The sequence below is a fragment of the Lissotriton vulgaris genome, chromosome 2_1, assembly GCF_964263255.1.
Source record: "Lissotriton vulgaris chromosome 2_1, aLisVul1.2, whole genome shotgun sequence".
In the NCBI taxonomy this organism is placed as follows: domain Eukaryota; kingdom Metazoa; phylum Chordata; class Amphibia; order Caudata; family Salamandridae; genus Lissotriton; species Lissotriton vulgaris.
Genome location: NC_141687.1, coordinates 586,263,497 through 586,281,704, shown reverse-complemented (window position 1 = coordinate 586,281,704; position 18,208 = coordinate 586,263,497). Strand labels below are relative to the sequence as shown.

At 46.7% G+C, this 18,208-nt stretch overlaps 1 protein-coding gene across 1 annotated transcript in view; it reads right to left on the bottom strand.

Moving 5' to 3' along the window:
* DDB1 (damage specific DNA binding protein 1) overlaps positions 1-18,208 on the bottom strand; it is a 1,134,380-nt gene that overhangs the window by 659,802 nt on the left and 456,370 nt on the right. Inside the window, exon 15 of the mRNA XM_086955618.1 lies at positions 2,197-2,304. Within this exon, the coding sequence (XP_086811744.1) occupies positions 2,197-2,304 (108 nt within the window). The remainder of the gene's footprint in view (positions 1-2,196; positions 2,305-18,208) is intronic.

Sequence of the window (18,208 nt, the reverse complement as noted above, 5' to 3'; positions counted from 1 at the left end):
AGAGCCAAAGAAGCCTGCACCACCGCAGCGTAGGCTGTCATTTGGGCCCACCGCGGAAGGAGGACAGGGCCTTTGAGACAAACTGAAGGGCCTAACGGCCGGTGAGCCATGTCCAACGGGCCACAGCGAAAGACTAGGTCGCAGACGAAACCGGCGACTCCTTGCCTCCGAGGTAGGGGACGGACGCTGAGACGACAGCGACCTGTACAAGTGTGCCGACAGCAACTTCATCCGGCGCTCCCGCTGTGATGTAGGCTTAAGGTGCTGGCAGGCATCACAACTCTCCGAGTCGTGGTGCTCACCCAGGCACCACATGTAATTCGGATGATGGTCCATCGCCGACAGAGGACGTGCACAGGAGGTACACGTCTTGAAGCTCGAAGGCATTCGCACACTGTTCCAAGAACGCTAAAGCGTGAAAAAGAAGAGAAGGCTTGAAAATAGGCCAGGACACAATTCGGATCCACGTTGCACGCGGAAAGAGAAAAAGCGGACGTAAGCGCCGGGATGGGACTTATGTATCCTCGCTGGCGTCACGATCGTGTCCGACGTCAAGGCGGAGTCACGTGGTGCCCTCCCCTCGGCTGGCAGGGGTGCTGTGGCAGAAAAGGTTTCTGGATCGAGTCTCACGCCTGGGGATAATTCTACAATAAGGAATCTGCGGCTAGTAGTCTCTATCAGATATATAGAACAAACCCAACATCACCATTGAACTGGATTTTGACAACTATTAAATATTTGTTTAAATGGTTTATCTAGCTAGTTCCATTACCAAGATACATGATTTGTATTGAATATTGCATCCCAATGTTTTACTATGAAGCAGCAACACCTGCTACAGTGGAGAAAAGACGGAGGGGATTTTCACAGTAAGGACGTTTAAAATTAAACTTTTACATGTCCTACTTTTAAATACTATACACCCTGCCTTTTTGGCAGTAAGACCAGCTTTGGGGTCACTTATAGATATTTAAAAGGAAGGTTTGAACCTTTCAAAAAGGGTTATTTTGATGGGTTGGATTTGCAGTTTAAAACATACACAGTCATGTTTACATTGCCACTGTAGTGAATGGCACAATGAGTGCTGCAGTCTACTTGCAACATTAAACGTGTATACCTCAATGCCATATACTAGAGATTTATGGATAAGTTAAATGTGTCAATCAGGAGTATACCAATTTTACAATGTTAGAAGAAGCACAAGCATTTAACCTCTGGTTAGCAGGCGTGAAGTGCACAGTACTATAACCAGTAAAAATAGGGTTCAACAAAAAGAGACACATCGGGGTGACCCTACAGAAAGAGGAAATTTACAACAGTACTGCATTTTCTTCTTTCACTTACCCATGTGAAGTTGACCTGAGAAAAACTCCAAATCTTTAGAGGTGTGGCTGGGGAAAGAGCACTGTACCATGCTCTTCTGTGTTAAAATGCAAGAGGTGCTACAACGTTTTATTTTATTGGAACCATCATAGACTTTACTTACATATAAATATGTAATTTGATCTTCACAGAGTATTAAAAGCAACAATATTTTGTAATGAAAAAGGGAGAGATTCCACAGTGAGAATATTACTTTTTGCTGGCTGGGAAAAAAAAACTCCAATTAGCAGAAGTGGATAGTTCCACTGGATTTAAATACTCATATTCACAAAACCCAGCATAACTAAAATAAACACATCACCTTTCCAGTGGACCCTATCCTGATTCAGTCATGTCCCAGTCTAAATGGCAGCAAAGCAGGTTAAAGTTGATGCACACTATTGACTGAGCATAAGTATTGTGTCCAGGCTGTGCCCTCTCAGTCACCCAAACATACCTGTTCAAATATGCAGCTGCCAAACTCATGCTTATTTCAACATCAAATTGCACTTAACATGTTGAACACAAATTATATTATAGACAAGGGTACTGTACCAGGCCAGGCAGAGACATAGCAAAAACACTTTTTCACTTATGAATTCAATTTGCTAGAGTGGAAAAAAATAATTTTGTAACCACATCAGAATCAAGGGAGATTATATAATAAAAATGGAACAATTCATTCCCACAAGCAATCCTTATTTTACTTGTTAAGACTCAGGGGGAGACTTTCAGGGGTATCAGCCTAACACTACACAGTAAAACAGAATTTCACACCTCACTTTGCTTCTGAACTGTCAAACTCTGAAACGTCAAACTCTGAACCAAACTCACCTGTGTCTACATTGAGCCCGAAGTAAAAAAGGGCTCCATCTCCAAGTGCACACAGTAGGTAATGGCTGCTTTCAAAAGTAGTCATCAGGATGGAGCGAGGTATGATCTCTGAGTGAAAACATACAAATGAGAGGTAAGATGAGAATTATATGGAGTAAGGACGCTGTGATAAGAAGAGAAGTACGTTGCTTATAAAGGATATCTCTGTGGCATAGCAAAAATAGAATGTAAAAAAATGAAGTTAGGAACCTGCATTACCCTAATAGGAGGGAGACAATGTCAAACAAATGAATGCCTTCTCTCTCCCCAAACTTTAAATGTCCAACCACACAAGTGGCACAAGTTATTTACCTTCGGTAACGATATATCTCTAAGAAACAGTAGTTATTGTTAGATTCCTTACCTTAGAATATCCCAAGGCGTCAGACTGGATCCGGACAGTTTTGCGTAGCAGTACCCCTGCGTGTCGGTAGGCGTCGTCTGTGGCTCCGCGTCCATCGTCAGCGTCGTTATGACATCGGAGTACTTAGACGCCACCATCGCGCGCTGACTTCAGTTCTTATACACAGCTTTTCCGCGCCAGAAACGCAGAGCCATGATAAAAACAGACACTGGTGCCATGAAAATAGGGCCCTCAAAGGGAAGAACCTTAACCCGAGATATCGGTTCGCAGAACGGGGAGGATGGGTGGGGCGGTAAGGAATCTAACACTAACTACTGGTTCTTACAGATATATCGTTACCGAAGGTAAGTAACTTGTGCATCTGAAAGAAACAGGTTAGTGTTAGATTCTTAACTTAGAATAAATACCCCAGAAATACCAACCCTGGTGGTGAGTCTGCGAACCAATGATCACATCAGAAAGTTGTGGAGAACAGAATGGCCGGAAAAGCCATCTCTACGGACTTGGCTGTCCAGGCAGTAGTGTCTAGCGAACGCGTGCAGCGAGGCCCACGTAACTGCCTGGCAGATATCCTGCAAAGGGACTCCCCGACCCAGGGCAGTTATAGCCGCTCGCTCTGAGGTCTTCAGTGTATGAACTTTTCCCGTCGCTACAGGAGTAGCATTTCAGTGTTCCAGCCCTTTCTGTCTTCGGTGTGAGGAGGAGACCACCAGCGAGGCCGCAGAGGAGGTGAGAGGCGAGGCCCGGGACTGCGAGGACCAGCATTCAACACCATCAGCTGTCTCCTCTTCCCGCGTGAGCCGCGCCCCCTCCCAGTGCCACGCCCCCACCAAAGCGCTCTTTACCTCTCGCGGCCCCCGCTTCGCGGGAGCCGCTCGCTCCAAGGTCTTCAGTGTATGAACTTTGCCCGTCGCTACAGGAGTAGCATTTCAGTGTTCCAGCCCTTTCTGTCTTCGGTGTGAGGAGGAGACCACCAGAGGAGGTGAGAGGCGCGGCCCCGGGACTGCGAGGACCAGCATTCAACACCATCAGCTGTCTCCTCTTCCCGCGTGAGTCGCGCCCCCTCCCAGTGCCACGCCCCCTCTCACCCAACAGGAACTAAAGTAAGGCCACTAACGCGCATCGCGGGACGCGCGCGGGTCACAGCCCGGGGCGAAGCCCGGGCAAAGGGCGGGCCCTCTACGGCCCTCAGCGGCCAGAAGAGGCCGGGCCGGGCCACATCTCTGTCCTGTGGAACATCGTGAGACAAAGGTGAGGATTCTAAGTCTGTCCATTTTGCTCACAACCGGACACTATACTATTGCCCTGTTATAAACATGAGGAAGGGTTTGAAAACCGGTAGAGTGCCTGTCCTTCGCTCCAAAACGAGACAAAAGGAATCTGTGCCGCCACCGGTCCCTACCCTCACAGCAATTGACATCATGCTACAACAAACTATTGGGGCAGTATCTTCTGCTATCGCTAGTACTGAAAGGAGGTTATCTTTGCCGCCAACAATATTTCTGGCTGACACCCAAGTGGCGGCTGTCGATTCTGATCCTGTGGGTTTCCCATATGATGTTACTGACGACCTAGATATAAGCCTTGGAGTTACCGCCTCATTTGCTGACCTTCCATGTGGCCAGCCTCTAATTGAATCTCAGGGAAACCCTCAAAACATGTCTGACCCTGTTTCCCTGAGGACAGATGCAATGGAAGTTAGTGTATCGCCAGAACTAGGGAATGTAGGTCCCCCTAAGAACGAATCCAAGACTAAGAAAAAGCCTCAAAATAACACCAGGAACCATAACTTAGTGTCACCCGCCCCAAATATTGCATCAGGCATACCATGTTGGGTTGAAAACAAGGTAGCAGATTTAAAATCGGACCTGGAAGCAACGATAACGGCTCATATCAAGCCCTTAATGTCCAAAATGTATAGATTAACATCATTAATCAACACAAAATGGACTAATAAGGCAAGTGGAAATGTGCCCTTACAGACGCACGGGAAAATAAAAGAAGCGCCTCTGGGAAATACCACCGTACCAAATCTTCAAAAGACGCTACCATAAAGGCTAAAATCGTACCAGGATCAGCATCACAACAGCATCACAACAACTGCCCCAAAAGGGGGAAAAAGTCGCTGCACCTCCCCCAACTCCTAGTGTTACTGGCCCTACCCCGGAGTCACAAATAACCTCTGGACCCAAAAAAGCATCCAACCAACCTGTAAAGGGCTCTAAAAGTCTGGATACCAATTTGACATCAACTACCTCCCTAAACAAGACCCAAGAACCAAAAACAAGGCCGGCTCGCTTTAAGTCAATTAACTTGCCGCCGGAAGTCTCACCCTTTGTGGTTGTACTGACGGGTGGTATAAAGGGAAGAGAGGGGCTCTTAACAACCCATAGGGAAATAGAGCACCAGTATACTAAAAAGTAAAACAAAGAGTTTTCCCTATGGGGAGTATTATTTCCTGCTCCTAAATCAGGACTCAAACTGAAACACAAATCACACCATTCATTTTGTGGAACGGGAGAACACTTACCAGAAAGGAACACACCCAATCTAATTATAATTAAAAAGTGTGCAATTTATTGTAAAAAATACAAAGATATCAATAAGTCATTAATTAAAAACATGAAATACACAGATAAAATACACAAATAAAACCACCTAATGTGGACGTGGAGAAATTAATCAAAAGAGACACTTGTATCTGTCTTTGTTATATCATTTCGGGCCCTTGTTTGTCAACAATAGGGGGAATAATATTCCTTTGGACCAAATTGATTGTTGGCAACGCCGAATATGACTTGGAAATTGGCGTCGACGCGTTTCGGAAGCTTAAAATGATAGTGGCTTCCTTCCTCAGGACAGTTTGTATATGTATTCTCCACAGGTTAGTATCAAACCGTAATGGTTGTTATTTCCAGTAGAAATCTACCAAATGTGTAGTATTCCTCTGATGATCGCCTGTAGTGGTCTCAGGCTTCCACAATCCTATCTCGATATGTAGAGAGGCACATTTACTCCAACACAAATCTGTTTGAAAGCTTATTCAATGATGGGCTTTGCACGTTCCTTGTTTGTTGCACAAAGGGGCGTACTCAATTTGGTGCCTCCCATTCACTCTTAGTGCTATTCTTTACGAGGGTTATGGACATAACAGTTAACGAAGCGGTGATTGAAGAGACGCCACGCAGAACAGCACCGGGAAAGCCAGCCGTGCGCCCACATTAGCCACGTACACGATACTACCCGGCTGCCCAACAGGAACCCCATTTCGGGAATTTGATTCACAACCCTCGTAAAGAATAGCACTAAGAGTGAATGGGAGGCACCAAATTGAGTACGCCCCTTTGTGCAACAAACAAGGAACGTGCAAAGCCCATCATTGAATAAGCTTTCAAACAGATTTGTGTTGGAGTAAATGTGCCTCTCTACATATCGAGATAGGATTGTGGAAGCCTGAGACCACTACAGGCGATCATCAGAGGAATACTACACATTTGGTAGATTTCTACTGGAAATAACAACCATTACGGTTTGATACTAACCTGTTGAGAATACATATACAAACTGTTCTGAGGAAGGAAGCCACTATCATTTTAAGCTTCCGAAACGCGTCGACGCCAATTTCCAAGTCATATTCGGCGTTGCCAACAATCAATTTGGTCCAAAGGAATATTATTCCCCCTATTGTTGACAAACAAGGGCCCGAAATGATATAACAAAGACAGATACAAGTGTCTCTTTTGATTAATTTCTCCACGTCCACATTAGGTGGTTTTATTTGTGTATTTTATCTGTGTATTTCATGTTTTTAATTAATGACTTATTGATATCTTTGTATTTTTTACAATAAATTACACACTTTTTAATTATAATTAGATTGGGTGTGTTCCTTTCTGGTAAGTGTTCTCCCGTTCCACAAAATGAATGGTGTGATTTGTGTTTGTCAGTTTGAGTCCTGATTTAGGAGCAGGAAATAATACTCCCCATAGGGAAAACTCTTTGTTTTACTTTTTAGTGTACTGACGGGTGTACCACCACTGAAGGAGGGTAGAAGAGAAACTTTTGTCGAATTGAAAAACAAGTGTGCTCAGTGGCTGCAGCTGCATAAACCACTACCTATTCATATGTGTGGTGAAATACTTCCAGTTAGAAGAGGAGAGTGGGTGGGCAGAAATATTAAGACCATAGCAGGAGATGTTGTAACTCAACTTCAGGGATACAGGGCTAGTGAACTATATATGTAATGCACCTAGCAGTGGACCAGCTACCCAAATCCATCCACTTCCTCTGTCTTATTTTCTACCCATGCCTCCAAGACAACATCCACCTAGTTTTAGTCTCCCAATTAATAGAGGGTATACACATGCTCCACATCATACTATCCATCAATGGCAGCAACCATGGTTAGGACCACCTCCTCCATTTGACCCCTTCGTATCTCAGTTTGCCCACTGGAATAGATTCTGTGCCCTTGATGAGGTTGACTGACATACCCTTGATGAAACCGCCTCCTTACATCTGGACATCAATAGGGGTGAGGATGAGGGTTCTCAAGTTACATCATATTCGATATGCCCCAATCTTCCAACTATGATGGCTACTAGCCAGATCCAGGTAACACCCTCTGCTTCAGAGAGGGAATGTGCAGAACTTTAAAGTCATAGTAACATTACTGGCACTAGAGGAGAAACCACCAAGGAGAAAATAAAAATCCTTAGTTGGAACCTCGCTGGGATTCATAGGAAATTGGGTCTGCCCGAGTGGAGTGCTTTGGTTGAAGCACATAAGATCTGCTTGTTCCAGGAGACCTGGAGCACTGAACCACTCCACCGGGTTGGGTTTGTAACCTACTTTGTTCCAGCCGAGAAACCCAGGCATGGGAAGGGGCGCCCATCGGGGGTCTTATTATCTGGGTAAGCATTTCCCTCAACTGCCGAATAACATCAAAGCAGATAAATAACCCAGATATTCTAGGCATCTTACTGACCAACCCCTGTAGAGGTTTGTCTCTAGTTCTGTATAATGTCTACGCTAGAGGCACAAAAAATGGGTGCACCTCATCTGTAATATCTGACCTTGAGGTGCAACTTAGGGACCACAAGGAAGTTGATCACACCCTAGTAGCAGGCGATTTTAATTGCACCTACGAGCCACTTCCCTTGGACGGTATCCCTGACCTGGGAGAAGAAGATAGTAGATGGGGCATTCCCGTACTCTCCATCCCTCCGATTAAGCGTTGGACTCTTAGTGCAGTGCAGTTAAATGCACTGACTTTAGAGTTTGGGCTAAGAGCCACTAATGGCCGTACATCTTCCGACAGGATGGGAGCTCCTACGTTCAACAGAGTTGGTCATACCTCGAGGATTGACTATATTCTGTTGGATTCAGGACTTTGGAGTCTGGTCGAGGATATGGTAGTTATACCAACTGTGGAGAGCGACCATAATTCGCTCTCCCTAATTATCTCGAACCCCTGGCCAATTGGCGCATTGTTAGCACCATCTAAATGCATATATAAGGTTACTGTCTCCTCTTGTGGCAGACGCCTAAAGTGGAATAAAGTTGCCAGTAATCCTGATAAACTTTCTAGTATAGACGAGGTTCTTATGGCCTCACAAATAGAGCTCGACAACATCAATTTAGCCATGTCAGCGGATAAGGCAACACCCATTTTTGAAGCAGCTGTCAAGGATATAGGCGAAGCTTTCTGGGTAAAGAGCTCCGCAGGGAGGAACGTGTCCCAGCATAAAACTAAGGGAATGCATGACTGGTACACCACAGCATGTAGGAAAGCTAAGACCCGCCTAATCAAGGCTATTAAAGGTAAATCCCAACCCCAGATACAGACAGCCAGGAAAGAGCACAAGAAAACACTGGCTCAAGCAAAAAAGGAGTGGGAAGAGGTCTATTGGTCTACCCTTAAAGAAGCTAGCTCCAAGAAAGATTCAAAATGCTTTTGGGACACCATAAGAGCTAGAAATAGGCCAGATAGTGACTTGATTACATGTAATATTCCAAGTCAGGCGTGGGTAAATCATTTTTCAAAGCTCTATACCCGCCAAGACGATCATCTTATTCCCATTGCTCCTAGTGTTTTGGCAGGGGGGGGTCGTAGCTCCACCATCATTCCCTCCAATCTGGGACACCCATCTTAAAGACTTCGACTTTACAATTAAAGAAGTGCAATATGCAATAGGCACTATCATCCCTCAAAAGGCTGCTGGTCCGGACGGTATCCCCGGTGACCTTTTGAGATCTGATATCCCGAAGTGGGGAACATTGATCCACTCCCTACTTGTTGCCATCTGCAGGGGCGCCCCTATCCCCTCTTCGTGGAAAGGGGCGGAGGTGGTCCCTATTTATAAAAAAGGCCCCAGAGAAGATCCATCAAACTATAGGCCCATTAGCCTGTTAGACATTAGTCAAAAAGTAGTTGGCAAGGTCTTACTGGTCAGAATACTCGACTGGGTTGAAGAAAACTAAATCCTTTCTGACTACCAGGCGGGCTTAAGAGTGGGCACCGGGACAATAGAACAAGCTTTTCGTCTAATGATGGTGTATTGGAAAGTCGTGGTTATAGGCAAGGGCAGTCTTTATCTCGCGTTCATCGATTTAAAGACTGCCTTTGACCTTGTACCTAGGGAGACCCTTTGGAGTGTACTGGCTGATATGGGCCTGCCTCACTACTTACTATCACTACTCGTTAGGCTACACGAAAATAGCTTTGCCCAGATCAGGTGGGGCCCAGTGGGGGAAAAATCAAACAGTATTCCGGTTGAGAGAGGTGTCCGCCAGGGATGTGTGTTAGCTCCCACCCTCTTTTCCCTTTATATCAATGGGGTGGTTGAGCATCTCCGGGAACATCCTTCAGATGAACCATCCCTGGCTGGCGAACGCATACCTACCCTCCTCTTCGCGGATGACACGCTTTTAATATCAAAAACCCCAATGGGCCTCCAAGGGCTCCTAAATAACTTTCAATCCTTCTGCTCTAAACGAGGCCTGGTAATCAACACAAGCAAGACTAAATATCTTGTGCTGAATCCTCCCAAAAAACCAGTCCGCCCTCCTACCTTGAACGCTGAACCTCTGGAGAGGGTAGAAGTCTTTGACTATCTAGGTATTCGCCTTTCACACAAAATGGACTGGACCCCACACTTGGACAAAATGCTGCTAACTCATACGAGAATAACAGGAGCTCTCCTGAAAGAACAACGCTCCTGCACAATAAGAACAATAGCTGCAGTCCTTGAGATCTATTCGGCCAAAGGGGTCAGTTCTGCTCTTTACGGGGCAGAACTTTGGGGCTCATCCATTACAGACGATTTACCAAGATCAGAGAAGAAATTTTGCAGAGCGATTATGTCTCTCCCTCAGGGCACCCCAAAGGTCCTGCTATTGTTAGATCTAGGTTGTCGCTCAATTGATGACCTTGCTAGATTCCGCCCACTTTTGCTATGGGCCCGACTGTGGCGTGTGGAGGAAATTGGCAAATATGCGCAAGGTCTAGCAGAAATTATGTCATCACCAAGGTGGCATAAAATCAAATGGTTGAGAGATATGAAGACATTGTTATTAAATCTGGGCTTAAACGAAGCGTGGGCAAATAGATCCTCACCCCCGAAGTTAACTCTTAAGAAACTTTATTGGGACTGGATTTTGCTGCAAAGGAACACTAGCACTACTATGGGCAGACTTACAGAGGACTTCTTGAAGTTTAACCCCTTCCATGCTCATGACGAGCTCAGCTCGTCATGAGGCACAGTGGAGCTGTGCTGATGACGAGCTGAGCTCGTCATGAACAGTGGAGTTCTTCATAAATCAGCACAAGAGGGGAAAATGCACAGCAGCGATGTGGTTAAGGACCAACCGAAACGGGAAGTGTACCTTGACACCATCGAGAAACCTTTCGACAGGGCCCTGTACTTCAAATTTAGAGCAGGAACTCTTCCTTTGTACTCCCTTACCACACGTTGGAAATCCTCTGCACAGACTACAGAGCTCTGCCCAGTATGCCTAAATAAACCAGAGACAGTGGCACATTTTATGTTTGAATGTGGAGAGTATGCCCTTCCCAGGAGGGGATGCCGGCAGCTGGACACTAGGGTCATATGGCCGCAATTCGGATCCTAATGTCTGACAGTCGTGCCATCTATGCTTGCGCCCTAGCCAAATTCTTATCATGGGCCTGGTCTATCCGAACTAAAAGGCTAAAATTAACTGTTTAATTCTCTTTTTAAACCGACTGCCAAATGAATTGCTTCTCAAATTTGTAAAAAAAAAATCCTAACTAACTTTATCTATTGGGTTATACTTTTACTGTATGCCCATGATTGCTTGTTTTTAAACTTGATGTGTTTGTGATAGATGTGCAGCTTTTATGATAACTTTTTATCGAAATAAAGCCTTTTTGACTTGACTTGTTATAGCCTCCGTGGCCAGAGTGGAATGGGCACGCAGCTCCACAGGAGGCACATTTTTATCCAGTGAATAACAAGCCTTTATGCACAAAACGACCCATCGAGAAATGGTTCGTTTGTGCACCGCCCGTCCCTTCTTAGCGCCCACGTAATCAACAAAGAGCTGGTCATCCACCCGAATTGGCGTGTGTGCAGTCCAGATAGAATGAGAGCGCACGTTTTGGGTCCAGACGGTGGAGCCTCTCTTCCTCTTTCGAGGAATGCGGAGGTGGAAAGAAGGTGGGTAAGGTGATGGACTGCCCGATGTGGTAGGCTGTGACTACCTTGGGCAGGAAGGAGGGACACGTTCTCAAAACAACTTTGTCCGGATGGAGAGAGAGAAAAGGAGGTTGAGAAGATAGAGCCTGGAGCTTACTCACTCTCCTGGCGGAGGTGATGGCAACCAGGAATGCAGTCTTAAGAGTAAGAAGACGAAGAAGGCAATTGTGAAGTGGCTCGAAGGGAGCTTAAATCAAATAAGTCAGAGCAAGGTTCAAGTCCCACTGAGGTATCACGAAAGGAACAGGAGGAAACATGTGAGTGATGCCCATCAAGAATCTATTTACAACAGGGGACTTGAAAAGAGAAGGCTGATCAGGAAGCCTTAAGAAGGCTGAGAAGGTAACCTTAAGAAGGCTGAAATGGCAGAGAGGTAGCCTTTGATAGTGCCCAGAGCAGAGCCCTGCTGGGCAAGAGAAAGAAGGAAAACCTCTGAAAGGGGGGCAGAAAGTGGATCCACAGCCTTTGCTGTGCACCATGCCACAAATGTGTTCCACCTGCAGGCGTATACAGATTTTGGGGAGGGACGCCTGGCTGCCGGAATGACATCACAGACTTCAGGAGGCAAGTCAAATGGCCTCAACTGTCGCCGCTCAATCTCCACGCATGGAGGTGGAGACTGGACAGGTTCGGGTGGAGGACCGTCCCCTGCTGCTGCGACAGAATGTCCTCCTGAAGAGGCTGACTAATCAGGGGATCGACTGACATGCTGAGTAGCTCGGGATACCAGTATCTTCGTGCCCAGTCCGGAGCCACAAGGAGGACTTGGCCCGGTCGCGCCTGATCTTCAGCACTCTGTGCAAAAGTGGTATAGGCGGAAAGGCGTACAACAGACCACAGCTCCACTCGCGACGAAAAGCGTCTCCGAGCGAGTGCCGGTTTGGAAATTCCAACGCGCAGAACTTAGGACATTGCGCGTTCTCTTCTGTGGCGAATAGATCTAACCAAGGCTCTCCCCACTGCTGAAAGAGACCTTGCGCCACGTCAGAGGTCAGAGGCCATTCGGAATCCATCATGCACAGACGGCTGAGTTCGTCAGTCCTGGCGTTCAGGGTACCTGCCACGTGTTGAACCACCAGGGACACGCCCTGGTGTTTCAGCCATTTCTAGCGGCGCAGAGCCTCCTGACAAAGGGTCCATGACTCCACCCCACCCTGTTTGTTGCAGTACCACATGGCGGTGGTGTTGTCCGTGTACACCTGCACTACACATCCCCGGACAGAGGGAAGGAAGGCTTTCAGTGCAAGCCAGATCGCCCGCAGCTCCAGAAGGTTGATATGGAGCCAGGACTTCGCCGGAGACCAGATGCCTCTGATCTCCCTCTCTCCCATGTGGCCCCCCCATCCCAGGAGGGAGCATCAGGCACCACTACGTGCTCCGGTTGGGGTAGGGAGAGAGATCTGCTGCTGACCCAATCACAGTCCGTGAGCCACCACTGCAACTGTCTCGCAGTGCCCTCCGAGATCAGGACGTGGTCGGACAGGTTGCCCGGATGCTGGGTCCACTGAAACTTCAGGTCCCACTACAGAGCCCGCATCCACCACCTGGCGTGATGCACCAGAAGGATGCAGGAGGCCATCAGCCCCAGAAGCTGCAGCGTAAACCTGACAGAGACTCTGGACAAAGGCTGAAAGATCAGAATCGGAGCCTGAATAGAATATCCCGAACCCGCTGTTCGGGAGGATAAACCTGAAACTGCGCCGAATCCATAACCGCTCCGATGAAGAGGAGCTTCTGAGAGAGACAGGTGTGTCTTCGGCACATTGATTTAGAACCCCAGCAGGTGCAGGAGGTCGGTCGTTATCTGGAGGTGGCTGACGACTGTCTGGGGCGAGCCTGCCTTCAACAACCAATCGTCGAGATAGAAGAAGACTGACACCCCTAATCTGCGCAGATAAGCTGCGACCAGCGCCATCACTTTCGTGAACACCTGAGGGGCGCTGGTAAGGCCAAAGGGGAGCACGGTAAACTGAAAGTGCTCGTGACCTACCGTGAACCGCAGGTAACGCCGGTGGGCCGGCAGGACGGGAATGTGAAAATATGCGACGTGCAAGTTCAATGCTACCATCCAGTCTCCGGGGTCTAGGGCAGCTAAGACCTGAGCCAAAGTAAGCATCTTGAACTTCTCCTTCCGGAGGAAGCCATTGATGTTCCGCAGATCCAAGATAGGGTGTAGGCCCCCTTTGACCTTCTTGGGAACCAGAAAGTAGTGGGAGTAACAATCACACCCTACTTCGGGCCCAGGAACACGTTCAATGGCCCCCTTGGCCAAGAGTGCCGTAACTTCCTCTTGCAGAAGTTGCAAGTGATCCCCCAGACATGCGGTGGTATGGCTGGTGGGGGTCGCTTCAAAGGGGAGGGAGTAGCCTCTTCGGACAATTTGCAGCACCCACCTGTCCGATGTGATGGTGCGCCAGTGGAGGAGGTGATGGCGAACCCTGCCCCCCACTGCGTCAAATGGGCCTGAAAGCTCGGACTAGGAAGGCTTTGAGGCGGATGCTGCGGGGGTGGATGTGGACTGGCCTCGCCGCTGTCCCCTGGCACCGCCACGGCGGTTACCACGTCCGCCCCAACGCTGGTGTTGGTCCGCGGCCCGTGGCTGGCAGGACGTGAAGGGGCGCCCCTTCCTTGGCCACGAAAGGAGCGAAAGGCAGAAGTTTGCTGGCGGTGGCCCGACAGGCCCAAGGACTTGGCCGTAGCCCTGGAGTCCTTAAAACGCTCAAGCGCACTGTCCGCCTTGTCGCCAAAGAGGCGACGGCCATCAAAGGTCCATGAGTGAGTTCTGGACAAAGCGCCAAAAGGTCCATGCGTATTTGGTCAGGAGGGGAGTACATATAGCATTGCTCCAAGAAACACACCTCACTAAGGCAGAAGGTCTGGCATTGCAGCGCAGATGGAGGGGGCAGGTTTTTAGTACATCATACTCCGCATTTGCAAGGGGTGCATTGATTTGGACCTTTTCAGGTCACTAAGCAAACCATAGACTCTGAAGGAAGATTTGTAGCGGTTGAAGGGCGTTTACATGGCAGGGACATAGCGCTGTGTAGTATATATGCACCAAATGCAGATCAGGCCCGTTTCCTAGACCACATGTCAAGCACATTAGCACAGTACTTTACAGGCTCAGTAGTTTTACGAGGGGATTTTAATTCAATAACGGATGTCTGTCAAGACAGGTCGTACCCCCCCTTGCCAGATTCCCCAGTTCACAGATTGTCCAAATATAGACTAGATTGGCAAACCAGATGGAATTTTGTAGATGTGTGGAGAACCCACCACCCGCGAGAGCGGGATTATTCCTATTTCTCGGCAATGCACGAACTCCATGTTCGACTAGATGCAATATTATGTTCAAAGTCGATAGTGCCCTCCATAACCCACTCTGAATATCTTGCTAGGACATTGTCTGATCACGACCCGTTGTTGATTACTTTGCCCTGGATGGTGGAAAAGTCCGAAATCCCTACTTCGAGATTGCGTCCTGAAACACTGGACGACCTGGTTTTTCAAAGAGAAGTTGGAGGGAATAGTGCATTATTTTAACGAAAATGCAGGGACAGCTTCCACTAGGGCAATGGAGTGGGACGCTTTTAAGGTGGTGATACGGGGGCTCTGTATTAGTAAGTATGTAGGAGTGCGGAAGGTGTTGCTGCAGGATGTGAACAGAGCAGAAAACAGGTTACGGTCGGCTGAACAAGCAAGACCCGAACGTCCGGAGGTAGTGGAGGCTAAGGAAGCAGTAGCTACAGAATTAGGGAGACTACGGTGCTTCGATTATAAGAAATATGTTGCTAAGACCCACGTGGAAGGGGACAAGGCAGGGACGCTGTTGGCGTGGTTGGCCAGTCCCTCTCCACGAGGCTCCCCGATCATGGCACTGAGGGCAAGGGATGGTGGCACCATCTGTACTCAGTGAGAGATTATGGCTCGGTTCTTGGAGTATTATGAAATGTTCTATGAGAGCACACTGGTGGCGGGAGAGTCGGACATGGACGCCTTTTTAGAGAGCATGCCCATCCCGCAGTTCGAGGAGGAACAAGCTAAGCATTTGGGCCGAGATAGAACAATTGAAGAAATTAGGAGTGCAATTAAACATATGGCTTGCAATAAGTCTCTGGGTGTAGACGGATTGGAGATAGAATTACTCGCAGTATGTGGATTTGCTGGCTCCGAGGCTGCTAAAAGTCTATAGAGAAGCGCGACAACTGGGCCAACTCCCTATGACGATGAAAAAGGCACTCATTATCCCATTGCTAAAACCAGGACAGGAGGGTACAGACAAGGCAGCTTATCGCCCATTGTCAATGTTGTCAACAGATTATAAGATCTTAAGTCGGATCTTGGCGTCCCGTCTACTACAGCATATGACCGGTTTGGTCCACGGGGATCAGGCTGGGTTTAATCCCAACTAGAAACACAGCCACAAATGAGCAGAGATTGTTGAGGATTGTGGGGGAGGACCGCCTTGACTCACCTATGGCCACGATACTCTCAGTGGTCATAAAGGCCTTCGATAGTTTAGAATGGCCGTGCCTGTATAATACGATGGGGTGTTTTGGTTTGGGAGAAGCATTCGTAGGCTGGACGAAAGTGTTGTATACCTCCGCAGTGGCGAGAGTAAAGGTGGGGGCGTTAATTCCCCGCACTACCGAGTGTCCTGTGGGACAAGGCAAGGCTGCCCACTCTCTCCACTATTATTTGCTTTGGCAATAGAACCTCTGGCAGCGCGAGCTAGGTTGGGACAGAGGTATGAGGGTCTGGCGTTCAGAGGGGAACAGCAATACATCACTATATGCGGATGATTTATTGATGTTTCTGGCGGATGAAAAAGGAGTGCGTAATGTTTGGATGCGCACGAGCTTATCTTAAGTTCTGGATTGACTTTGGAGTGTGCACCTGAGGTATCACTCTCTGCCTCTTGGAGTGTGAAAGTTAAAGATCAGATCAAGCATCCTCTAAACTTAGATGACCCTCTGGGCACAACAGTGATCGCTAATCAGCGAATATATCATTATCCGTCATATAAATATCCAAATAAGTACTCCTTAAGTTGAATTAAACTATAAATATATTCAGAGATATATCATATGCTTCTTCGTCTGTGCATTGAATCTCTTCTTCATAAATGTATGTACAATATTTATATGGCATTCCCAATACATTTAATGCACAGATGTGCATTTCAGGGGAATCTCTAAATCAAAAAACTAACGACTCATGAGGATAATATACAATACGTTATTCGAGGTTAATAACGTGACTAGATTTAATCTGTGACATACTTTCGGCATGCAGCGTCTGTGGGCTTGCCGGTAATTAGCGAGTGATGCGAGAGATTGTGCACTAAAAGATCAATTCATGTTAATACAATTGTGAGGCTGACCTTAGATCGATGTAAGAAAGTTATCGTCTTTGAATGTGAAGGTTGTGAAGAAATAGTAATATTCGTGAGTTGTGCAAAAATGATCATTACTAACAGGTCGCGTGATGGCGGGTCTACCGCGTTGTGAGCGCGAGAGTGATCCGACCAAATAATAGTAAGTGCCCAAGGTGAAAAGAATTCTGTGTATTGGTGTTGTCAAATAAAAATGAATGGGGGGTAACAGTGCTTCTTGCCTGCCGTTCAATGATGTATAGCACATGTGCTGTTAGTCCATGGCGGGATCGTGAATCAACCGGCATGCACGTTAGTGTGATAGTTTGGAACTAGAAATAGAACTCTTCCCTTCCGGTTCCTCAAACCGGCACCATCTTGGAAAGGTGTAGGTATAGCTTTGAGTGTGTTTAGTTAGTAAGCGACTATGATGTTCTATGTGACGCCAAAGGTGCTAAAACCCTAATCATTCAACGCACTTAAGTGCGCTATTATGTCCTTATTAGAGGAGGACCAAAATGTATATAAAGTTAGTTAAAATTCCAAATGAACAGTCAAAATACAAAACGAAATGAGAACAAAAAAAGGAAAACCAATGAAAAATCTTCGTGAAACCATCAATGGAGTGTTCCAAATCATGAAAAATATTCATCTGAGTGAATGGTCAGTCTTGTGTGGTATATGCCAGTCTTTATAGATAGCAGTCGAATTCCAGGCGGTCATTGAGTCCGTTCGGTTTCATCGAGTTTAATAAATAAATCCAATGATTTTCTCTCTGTAGTAAGGTTCGGTTGATATCTCGATCAGGAAGTCGCTCTATCACTTCCAGCACAGCAAATTTAAGTTGAGATATGTTATGTCTTTCATTGAAATGTGTAGCAACAGTGGACTTGGTAATATTGGTTCTTATATTGCTTTTGTGTTCGGATACACGTGTCTTGATTTTCCTGGTTGTTTTGCCCACGTATACTAGTCCGCATGGACATTTTAATAAGTAAATCACATTGGTTGAATCACAGGTGGCTGTGGTTTTCAATTTAATTGGTGTTCCTCTCATGGGGTGTGTGATGGTATTCCCTCTTATGATGTTATTACAGTTACTGCAATTCTAGCAGGGGATTGTCCCCTTATGATTATTCATCGCTGTATCAGTTGGATTTTTTAGTAGGTCTTGAATATTTTTGCTTCTGGTGTATCCAAATGTTGGTTGTTTAGCAATGATCTCTTTGAAGTCAGGTTCCCCAGTGAGTAATGGCCAATGTGTTTTGATAATCGGTTTGTATTGTGGACTATGAGTCGAATATTTCGATACAATTACTGTTTTCAATGATTTTGTCTTTGGTGTCTGTTTGAGTAGATCATTTCTTGTTTTAAGTGTACATTTTTGTTCAGCTTGTTCAATAATTGGTTTAGGATATCCTCGTTCCTCGAACCTAGAGATCATGTTTTGAGTTTGAATTTGGAATTCTCTTGGATCTGACACTATGCGTTTCACTC